Genomic DNA, 10,944 nt, shown 5'->3' on the forward strand with positions numbered 1-10,944 from the left:
ATGGTGCTCTTCAATTCCCTCAACGTGCTTGTGCGCTGTGAATGGCATCTCTGAATCCCTGTGTACCCCTTCCTCCCTCCTCACGCCATGACATCTCCTCCCTTTGACGCACTGATATTACATTCATCCCCCCGTCTCCTCTTCCTCTTCTCCTCCACGTCGCTCCTCCTCCTCTCCCTCTCCTCTCCTCTCCTCTCCTCTCCTCTCCTCTCCTCTCCTCTCCTCTCCTCTCCTCTCCTCTCCTCTCCTCTCCTCTCCTCTCCTCCTCTCCTCTCCTCTCCTCTCCTCCTGTGATGGCTACACTCACAGCCACACAGCTGATTTAACTTGGTAACCCTCTGGCTCTTACATTACATTCATTTCTCTACAGCGAGTGAGTGGGGGATTGTGGGAAGTGTTTTTCTTAAAACGCAGTGCCGATTTTATCACGACCAGAGGGGCTGCCAAAGTGCCGAGTTATCTCATGTAGCTTTAAGTTGGTAACCTTCTGGCACTTACATTACATTCATTTCTCTTTTGTCCTTTATCTCAGGCACACCATGGTCGGACAAATAAATGACATTACAGGTTCTTCTGTCATACATCACACACATGTTCGTGTTCTGTGTACTGTGCTACATGATGTTCTTCATAGGCATTTTCACGGTGGACAAACGCATCCGGGTCGATCCCAACCAGAAGCCCTGGACGACTCGGAATGTCCAGCAGCTGGTAAGAGAGAGGAGCAACGCCTACAGGGCGGGCGACAGGGCTCACTACAGCACGGCCAGAGCTAACCTGAAGAGAGGGGTCAGAGAGGTCAGAGCTAACCTGAAGAGAGGGGTCAGAGAGGTCAGAGCTAACCTGAAGAGAGGGGTCAGAGAGGTCAGAGCTAACCTGAAGAGAGGGGTCAGAGAGACCAGAGCTAACCTGAAGAGAGGGGTCAGAGAGGTCAGAGCTAACCTGAAGAGGGGGGTCAGAGAGACCAGAGCTAACCTGAAGAGAGGGGTCAGAGAGGTCAGAGCTAACCTGAAGAGAGGGGTCAGAGAGGTCAGAGCTAACCTGAAGAGAGGGGTCAGAGAGACCAGAGCTAACCTGAAGAGAGGGGTCAGAGAGGCCAGAGCTAACCTGAAGAGGGGGGTCAGAGAGGTCAGAGCTAACCTGAAGAGGGGGGTCAGAAAGGTCAGAGCTAACCTGAAGAGAGGGGTCAGAGAGGTCAGAGCTAACCTGAAGAGAGGGGTCAGAGAGGTCAGAGCTAACCTGAAGAGAGGGGTCAGAGAGGCCAGAGCTAACCTGAGGAGGGGGGTCAGAGAGGTCAAGTCTGACTACAGGAGGAGGATGGAGGACCATCTGGACAGCACCAACACCAGGCAGGTGTGGCAGGGAGTCCAGCATCTCACCAACTAGAAGACCGACCTCGGAGCAGCCGAAGGTGACGCCTCGCTGGCAGAAGAGCTCAACCTCTTCTTTGCACGCTTTGAGGTAAAGCCACCAGAGGCCACACCCCACGCCACGCCCCACAGCGGCCCCGCCCCCACAACAGAGGAGCACCAGGGGAGGAGCGCGCTGCGGCCCGTGTCCCCGAGGGAGGCTGCTGGACCCGACGGCGTCCCCGGAGGTGTGCTGAAGGACTGCGTGGCTCAGCTGGCTGGAGTCTTCACAAGGATTTTCAACCGGTCCTCAGCCCAGTCCACTGTCCCACCCTGTGTGAAATCCTCCACTATCGTCCCCCTGCCCAAGAAACCCCACATCTCCAGCCTCAACCACTACAGGCCAGTAGCACTCACACCAATGGTGATGAAATGCTTTGAAAAACTGGTCAGGGACTACATCACATCACTCCTCCCACGTAGCTTTGACCCCCACCAGTTTGCTTATAGGGAGAAGAGATCAACAGAGGACGCCGTAGCCACGGCCGTCCACGCAGCATTAGCCCACCTGGAGAAGCAGGGGAGCTACGTGCGGATGCTCTTCCTAGACTACAGTTCAGCGTTTAAAACCATCCTCCCCCACAAACTGGGGGACAAGCTGAGGGATCTGGGACTTCCACACTCCATCTGCATGTGGATCAGCAGCTCCCTGTCTGGCCGCAGCCAGAGGGTCAGAGTGGGCCTTCACACATCCACAACTCTCAGTGTCAGTACTGGCGCACCACAGGGCTGCGTCCTGAGCCCCCTACTGAACACCCTCCACACACACGACTGCACCCCCGCCCACCACAGCAACACCGTGGTAAAGTTTGCGGACGACACCACGGGGGTCGGGCTCATCTCAGGAGGGGATGAGTCCGCCTACAGGGACGAGGTGGAGCAGCTGTCAGCGTGGTGCAGAGAGAACAACCTGCTCCTCAATACCGCAAAGACCAAGGAGCTCATCATAGACTACAGGAAAAAGAAAAGGCACATTCCACCACTGACCATCAACGGGGACTGTGTGGAGAAGGTGACTGACGTCCTCTTCCTGGGAGTCCACGTTGAGGAGGGCCTGACCTGGAGTGTGAACACCTCTGCTCTGCAGAAAAAGGCCCAGCAGAGACTGCACTTTCTGAGGGTGCTCAGGAGGAATAACATCTCAGAGAGAGACTGCTGGTGTCCTTCTACAGATGCTCCATAGAGAGCATACTGACATATTGCATCTGTGTGTGGTACTGAACACCAGCTGCACGGCGGCCCAGAGGAAAGCGCTCCAGAGGGTCTTCAACACGGCCGAGAAGATCGTGGGACGCCCTCTCCTCACACTGGGAGACCTTCACAGTTCCCGCTGCCTCAAGAAAGCCCAGAACATCACTAAGGACACTTCCCACCCCGGACACTCACTGCTTGAACTGTTGCCGTCGGGCAGGCGGTACAGATCATTCAAAAGAAGAACAAACACATTCAAAAACAGTTTTTACCCAACAGCAATATCCACACTCAGTGCAGCAATAAAATGATCTGTGATTCAATACATTTCATGTGCAATATGGGAATGTGCAATGACAGAGAATGTATAGTTCTGTTTTTGTGTTTTTGTGTATGGTTGTGTGTGTGTTTTTGTTTGACTTAGCATATCTGTATTTATTTACTTATTTAGAGAGAGAGAGAGAGAGAGAGAGAGATGGAAAGACGGAGAGAAGGATGAAAGGATGTAAGGTGGGGACGGGGAGGAAGGGAGGGAAAGAGTTTTAGTAATAAGAGCAAATTCCACACATTTTCATACAGTAATGAGATGTCTTTCAGTTTCATATGCCTTTATTTAATCTTTACTTCAGGATGAAATATAACAGCCACTTAGGTAACAGTAGGAGAGAAAACAACTAACCAATCATTTAAACAGCAGTCATGAACACCAACATTCATGAATACCTGATTCAGTCATTATACAGAGAAAAAAGACCCCTTATACAGTATCAAAGTACATCCACAATATCATCTTTTATAATAGATGTTTATAAATGAAATGATTGTATACAATGATCAAGTTGAAATTACAATATTAAAGAACCAAAGTTCAACTATTATAAACAAATGACGGCATGAAGATTTCCTTCTATTAGGCCTCCTGAAGTACAATGCAAGAACAATTATTAGTAATCAGCTAAATCTTTAAAGACTAAATGACTGAGAAAACCGTGACTGCATTAAGGCATACAAACCCAGGATAGAGTCGCTGGGTGAATCTAGTCTGAACTCTGCTTCATGAGGTTGCAAACTTGAGCCAGAGGCAACGTTACGTTCCTCTCCTCTTCCCCTGCCCCCCCCTCCTCATCTCCTCCCCCCTACTCTCCCCCCATCCTCTGGAAGGATCCCCCTCCCTCTACCACAGTTTACTAATCTCTGCACAGTCTTTATGATTCTCAAGCTCAAACCCTGGATAGAGTGGCTGGGTGAATGTGGTCTGGACTTTGTGGAGGAGGGTCACTGTGTCAGAGACGCTGTAGAAGGACAGAGAACCTGCCTTGTGATCCAGGTACACTCCTACTCTGGAGGAGTGAGGGCCTAATAGTTCAGTCCAAACATGATTATGAATGAACCTGTAACCATCGCTAGAGCACCTTAAACACCAGGACTTGTTATTTAAACCAAACCAGGAGGAGGAGTCTGTTCTGCTGATGTCTTTATATGAGACTGCTATGAAAACATCACCACCTCTCCATTCCACCTCCCAGTAACAGCGCCCAGACAGAGCCTCTCTACATAGCACCTGGCAGTAGTAGGTGAATCTGTCTGGATGGTCAGGATATGACTGGATCTGCTCTGAATATGTCACCTTCCTGTTCTCCCCAGACAGAGAGAGGCGTCTGTTTGCTGTGTTTGGGTCCAGAGTGAGCGGACAGGAATCTGGGAACAGAGCAGAGACCAGATCAGAGTTAATAACATGACCGTTCATCTGTCCCCCTTAAAGCTGGTATTGTTGATTTATCATTCAACAGAGAGAGGTGGAGACTTCACACACTCACAATGTAAGAAATGTGCTCTGGTCCTGGGCTCTGGAGGAGACAACACATCCACTAAAGAGACTTCAGTCACGCAGTCACGCACACACACACACACACACACACACACACACACACACACACACACACACACACACACACACACACACACACACACACACACACACACACACACACACACACACACATCATTTTTAAAGCCAAGTAGACAGTATACAGAGATGTGTTCAATGTGTTTCATTGTGAACCCCAAATCTTTCCTCTGGTCACATTGTTTCTTATTGGACGAGACAGGATCACTTGTTGCTCTCCGTACTTTAATGATATTTTTACAGAATCATTTTCTCAAAACTCCTCCAACACACCTGTGAAGGAGATGCTGGACCACTCTCCCTTGATCACGTCCTCTAGTTTCTCTCTCAGCTCAGAGACAGCCTTAGTCACATCACTGAAGAACTGAAGAGAAGGAACAGAGACGCTGGGGAGGTCTGAAGATACACTGGGACTGGAAACAGACTGGTAACTCTGGAGAGAGAGAGAGAGAGAGAGAGAGAGAGAGAGAGAGAGAGAGAGAGAGAGAAAGAGAGAGAGAGAGAGAGAGAGAGAGAGAGAGAGAGAGAGAGAAAGAGAGAGATAGGAAATAAACAGAAACACATACCAAGTGTACAGAATATTCTGCCTAATCAATACACCAAACCAGTTGATGTTCACATGTCAGGTACCAGGAGAGTCCAGCTACTGTACCTGGAGGAAGTGGATGTGGTCTTCTGTGTGTGAGAGCTGCTCCAGCTCCGCGTCTCTCCTCCTCAGCTCAGCTATCTCCTGCTCCAGTCTCTCCACCAGTCCTTCAGCCTCACTCACTGCTGCCCTCTGCTGGGCTCTGATCAGCTCCTTCACCTCAGAGCGCCTTCTCTCAATGGAGCAGATCAGCTCAGTGAAGATCCTCTCACTGTCCTGCTCTGCTGCCTGGCCAGAGCGCTGGACAAAGAAAGACAGAAAGAAAGAAAGAAAGAAAGAAAGAAAGAAAGAAAGAAAGAAAGAAAGAAAGAAAGAAAGAAAGAGTTCAACTGAAGACAATAATCCTGAATGTGACAGTTATAACTGTCCTAGAGGTATCTCCTAGCCTCATAACACCATCCTGATCTGTGGAGGAAAACTGAAAGAGAGCTGGTGAGTTCAGGATGGTCTCACGAGGCCAGGTATCTCCCTCCACCATATCTAGAGTAGCTGATATCCTGATGCTGACCTGGAGAATCTCCACAGCCTGCTGGACCTCCTTCAGCTCCTTCTCTCTCTCCTGGACTCTCTGCTGGACTTTCTGCTGACTCAGACCCAGCGTGCTCTGGAGATAAACACAAATTACAACAAAACATTAAAAGTTACAGTAGGACTCTGGAGTACTGGAGCTCTGTCATAAGAAATTACAGTATCACCAACATTGGTACAGCTGGTAAACATGAGTTGTAGGGATGATCTTTTTTTTTTTTTCTTATATACACCATGATTCGCTCTTGGACGATGCATTGCTCGATGCAGAAAACTCCATCAGAAATAAATAAATACAAATTACAAATAAATGCAAAAAAAAAGGCCCATGCTGTAAGCATACATTCTTTGTGGCTTGATAGTGAAAAGTAAAAAAAAAAAACGTACGTTACATAACAGTGTTCGTGTTTACGTTTGAGTTCTGGTGAAGATGGCACGCGCTGCTCTAAAAGCAAATGGACAGTATGGAAGCACTTTGGCTTCTATCTTCTAAAACAAGCCTGGACAAGAGCCACTCAGTAGGCAAGTTGTGTCGAGTTAAAATGAAATACTTTGGGAACACAACAAAAATGAGACACCAATAAAAAAATGTTGAAGCATCAACGTTTTACAATAGATAAATCGTTTTACAATTGATAATCATTTTATAATTGCATCGCTGCCCTCTGAATCGGAATCCATTTGTGAGGTGCCTAGAGATTTCCATCCTAATGAATTGAACCACTGTCTGTCCACTGCAGGTGGATAGGGTCGGGGTTCATTAGATTTGCTATAGGTAATTTATATGTCATAGAAGCAAGTATCCATCCTTGGTATCAAAGGTGTATTTGACATCACTCAGAAAATGAGCAGGACGACTCTCTCTTGTGATGATCTACTGAGCTACTCTCTACTGTAGTTCTGCCTGCAGGCACTGAAAGAAGGACAATATCCCCCCTTCTAACATGTCAGGAGGGGGAAAACCCTCAGTTTTGGGTTTGATGTCACTTTGATGAGTCAGCAGCATTACACTCCTCCTGCAAGTCCTGATATGAGTCAGCACTTGGTGACATTTTATAGTTCTTCACTGTATGTAGGCCAGATACGAGCTCAGACTGGACTTACTTATAAAAGACAACGATACACTAACGATCGTTCAGAGTTAGCTTGTCTTTCTCAGTCAAATGGTGATTCAATTCAATATACTTTTATCATATTTTATCCACAATCTATTCTTTAAAAATGATTGAAGAACCACCATCTTTCTGTACAGTATCTCTTGATGTTGTTCATTCCACATTCCAAATGAACCACCTATTCTGGTCTTACCTGTTTCTCTGCCCTCTCGGCTGTGGCTGACACCGTATCATGGCCTTTATGTGCATCCATGACACACATCAGACAGATACACTGCTGGTCTGTCCGACAGAAGACCTCCAGCAGCTTGTTGTGACTCGAGCAGATCCTCTCCTGCAGTTCACACATGGCTTTGACCAGCTTGTGCTTCTTCAGACCAGGAACCTGGTAGTGGGGCTGGAGGTGAGTCTCACAGTAGGACACCAGACACACCAGACAGGACATGAGGGCTCTCTGCTTCCTGGTCCCGGTGCAGAGGTCACAGGTCACCAACTCTGACCCAGCTGGGCTGGTCAGCTCAGAGGGGGCGGCCCGGGCTCCTCCTGTCTCCTTCAGCTTCTCCACCACCTCAGCCAGCATGGTGTTCCTCATCAGGGCAGGCCTTGGAGTGAAGCTCCGTCTGCACTGGGGGCAGCTGTAGATTCCCTTCTGTTCATCCTGGTCCCAGCAGTCCTCGATACAGCTGCTACAGTAGCTGTGACCACAGGGGAGGGTGACTGGATCCTTTAAGAGGTCCAGACAGACAGAACAGCAGAACTGATCCTGGTCTAACAGAACTCCCTGCTGGGCCATGCTGGTGTGTCAGGGACACAGTCACTCACTCACAGACGCAGAGAGATAAGAGTTTGAGAGAGAAAAAGAAAGAGAGCGAGAGAGACGGAGAGAACACTTTAGTTTCCTAGGAATAGAGAGTGAGTACTGGGAGGAGCAAGGGATTTCCTGGTTCTGCCAGGGGGCGTGGTTTAGAGAGAGAGAGAGAGAGAGAGAGAGAGAAAAAGAAGAAAGGAGATTTCTAATTGTTTTGTCCTTTGCTTGATATTTCCAACACAAAATATCTACATAGTGATGATTGTTCATTTCAACCCCTCCTCCTCTCCTCTCCTCTCCTCTCCTCTCCTCTCCTCTCCTCTCCTCTCCTCTCCTCTCCTCTCCTCTCCTCTCCTCTCCTCTCCTCTCCTCTCCTCTCCTCTCCTCTCCTCCTCTCCTCTCCTCTCCTCTCCTCTCCTCCTCTCCTCTATCACACCCTAACAAACACCAGTCTGGCTGAGTACGCCAGGTCGGCCAGATAGAGCAGGAAGTTGAGGGCGGTGAGCACCGACACGGCCACAAGCCGGGGGGGTCTCTGGCCGCCGCCCAGGTAGCGCTTGTGGAACTGGAAGACGGGCCAGATGACGGTGGCCGTCAGGTACATGAGCGCCCCCAGCAGGCCGTAGGTGGACAGGAAGCTGGGGAAGGGGAACGGGAGGCAGCCGGTGCACTCGCCCACGCAGAGGACCACCACGACGGCCGAGAGGATGAAGCAGACGCAGTAGACCAGCATGCACCACTTCAGCACACACACACACACACACACACACACACACACACACACACACACACACACACACACACACACACACACACACACACACACACACACACACACACACACACACACACACACACACACACACACACACAGGGAGAGAATCACCATCACTATAATAGGCCAAGCAGATGCAGAGATGTGTTCAATGTGTTTCAAAGTGAACCCAAAATCTTCTGGTCACACTTTTTCTTACTGAACCAGACAGGACCACTTGTTGCTCTCCTTACTTTAGTGATGCCCAGGTCCATTAGTTTAAATGTTTTAACTGAGCGGTTTTCTCAGATCTACTCCAACACACCTGTGAAGGAGATGCTGGACCACTCTCCCTTGATCACGTCCTCTAGTTTCTCTCTCAGCTCAGAGACAGCCTTAGTCACATCACTGAAGAACTGAAGAGAAGGAACAGAGACGCTGGGGAGGTCTGAAGATAAACTGGGACTGGAAACAGACTGGTAAAGATTCACTACAGGTCATTTATACCATGAGCTCATGAGCTAACTGGCTATCCCGCTCTTAGTGTGCTGGATTAGCATTGGAAGCATTGGAACTGTTGTGTCCAGGTGACAAGACCTATCTTCATTTATCAGACATTATTGCATGTCATTTCAATTCACAGCTATTTCAGTGGAAGGAGTAGCTTCCGTCCACTGCCTGAACCTTGCCTGACTGGAGAACCAAGAACCTGCCTGAACCTTGCCTGACTGGAGAACCAAGAACCCGCCTGAACCTTGCCTGACTGGAGAACCAAGAACCTGCCTGAACCTTGCCTGACTGGAGAACCAAGAACCCGCCTGAACCCCTCATCTGTCTGACTACCACGTTCCTGCCTGACCCCCTCGTCTGTCTGACTACCACGTTCCTGCCTGAACCCCTCGTCTGTCTGACTACCACGTTCCTGCCTGACCCTCGCCAGTAAACGTGCCCCAACGTGGGTTTGTCCCCATACGCCTGTTGTGTCTGCTCTTGGGTCCTCCTCCACTAGCCCTAACAGAATCTATTACAACATGTTCACGCATAGTAATTATGATAGTGATAGGGTGCAGAGTGGGAAGAGGAAAAACAACAGCCAAACAGAGAGAGAGAAAGAGAGAGAGAGAGAGAGAGAGAGAGAGAGAGAGAGAGGGAGAGAGAGAGAGAGAGAAGAGAGAGAGAGAGAGAGAGAGAGAGAGAGAGAGAGAGAGAGAGGGAGAGAGAGAGAGAAAGAGAGAGAGAGAGAGAGAGAGAGAGAGGGATGGAAAGATGGAGAGAAGGGTGAAAGGATGTAAGATGGGGACGGGGAGGAAGGGAGGGAAAGAGTTTTGGTAATAAGAGCAAATTCCACACATTTTCATACAGTAATGAGATGTCTTTCAGTTTCATATGCCTTTATTTAATCTTTACTTCAGGATGAAATATAACAGCCACTTAGGTAACAGTAGGAGAGAAAACAACTAACCAATCATTTAAACAGCAGTCATGAACACCAACATTCATGAATACCTGATTCAGTCATTATACAGAGAAAAAAGACCCCTTATACAGTATCAAAGTACATCAACAATATAATCTTTTATAATAGATGTTTATGAATGAATCCAAGAAAAAATGATTGAATACAATGATCAAGTTTAAATTACAATATTATAGAACCAAAGTTCAACAATTATAAACAAGTGATGGCATGAAGATTTCCTTCTATTAGGCCTCCTGAAGTACAATGCAAGAACAATTATTAGTAATCAACTGAATCTATAAAAACAAAATGACTGAGAAAACCCTGACTGCATTAAGGCATACAAACCCAGGATAGAGTGGCTGGGTGAATCTAGTCTGAACTCTGCTTCATGAGGTTGCAAACTTGAGCCAGAGGCAACGTTACGTTCCTCTCCTCTTCCCCTGCCCCCCCCCCCTCATCTCCTCCCCCCTACTCTCCCCCCATCCTCTGGAAGGATCCCCCTCCCTCTACCACAGTTTACTAATCTCTGCACAGTCATTATTACTCCAAAGCCAAAACCCTGGATAGAGTGGCTGGGTGAATGTGGTCTGGACTTTGTGGAGGAGGGTCACTGTGTCAGAGACGCGGTAGAAGGACAGAGAACCTGCCTTGTGATCCAGGTACACTCCTACTCTGGAGGACTGAGGGCCTGATAGTTCAGTCACAACATTATTATGTCTGAACCTGTAACCATCACTAGAGCACATTGAACACCAGGACTTGTTATTGAAACCAAAGAAGGAGGAGTTTTCCTCTGTTCTGCTGATGTCTTTATATGAGACTGCTATGTTAACAACACCTCCTCTCCATTCCACCTCCCAGTAACAGCGCCCAGACAGAGCCTCTCTACACAGCACCTGGGAGTAGTGGGTGAATCTGTCTGGATGGTCAGGATATGACTGGATCTGCTTTAAACGTGTCACCTTCCTGTTCTCCCCAGACAGAGAGAGGTATCTGTTTGCTGTGTTTGGGTCCAGAGTGAGCGGACAGGAATCTGGGAACAGAGCAGAGACCAGATCAGAGTTAATAACATGACCGTTCATCTGTCCCCCTTAAAGCTGGTATTGTTGATTTATCATTCAACAG

The 10,944-nt window shown here is 48.4% G+C and overlaps 2 protein-coding genes across 2 annotated transcripts; both read right to left on the reverse strand.

Moving 5' to 3' along the window:
• Positions 1-3,774: 3,774 nt before the first annotated feature.
• Positions 3,775-7,588, reverse strand: LOC311319936 (tripartite motif-containing protein 16-like; the record flags this gene model as incomplete). Its single annotated transcript, XM_084451569.1, has 6 exons — positions 3,775-4,298; positions 4,418-4,468; positions 4,780-4,939; positions 5,159-5,392; positions 5,661-5,756; positions 6,989-7,588. The coding sequence occupies 6 exons, from the start codon at positions 7,586-7,588 to the stop codon at positions 3,775-3,777; spliced, it is 1,665 nt and encodes a 554-aa protein (XP_084307695.1).
• Positions 7,589-10,325: 2,737 nt separating this feature from the next.
• On the reverse strand, positions 10,326-10,901 carry LOC311319937 (stonustoxin subunit alpha-like; the record flags this gene model as incomplete). The annotated part of the gene is made up of 1 exon (XM_084451570.1): positions 10,326-10,901. The coding sequence occupies one exon, from the start codon at positions 10,899-10,901 to the stop codon at positions 10,326-10,328; it is 576 nt and encodes a 191-aa protein (XP_084307696.1).
• Between the last annotated feature and the right edge of the window lie 43 nt (positions 10,902-10,944).

Source organism: Borostomias antarcticus (genome assembly GCF_949987555.1).
Source record: "Borostomias antarcticus genome assembly, chromosome: 17".
In the NCBI taxonomy this organism is placed as follows: domain Eukaryota; kingdom Metazoa; phylum Chordata; class Actinopteri; order Stomiiformes; family Stomiidae; genus Borostomias; species Borostomias antarcticus.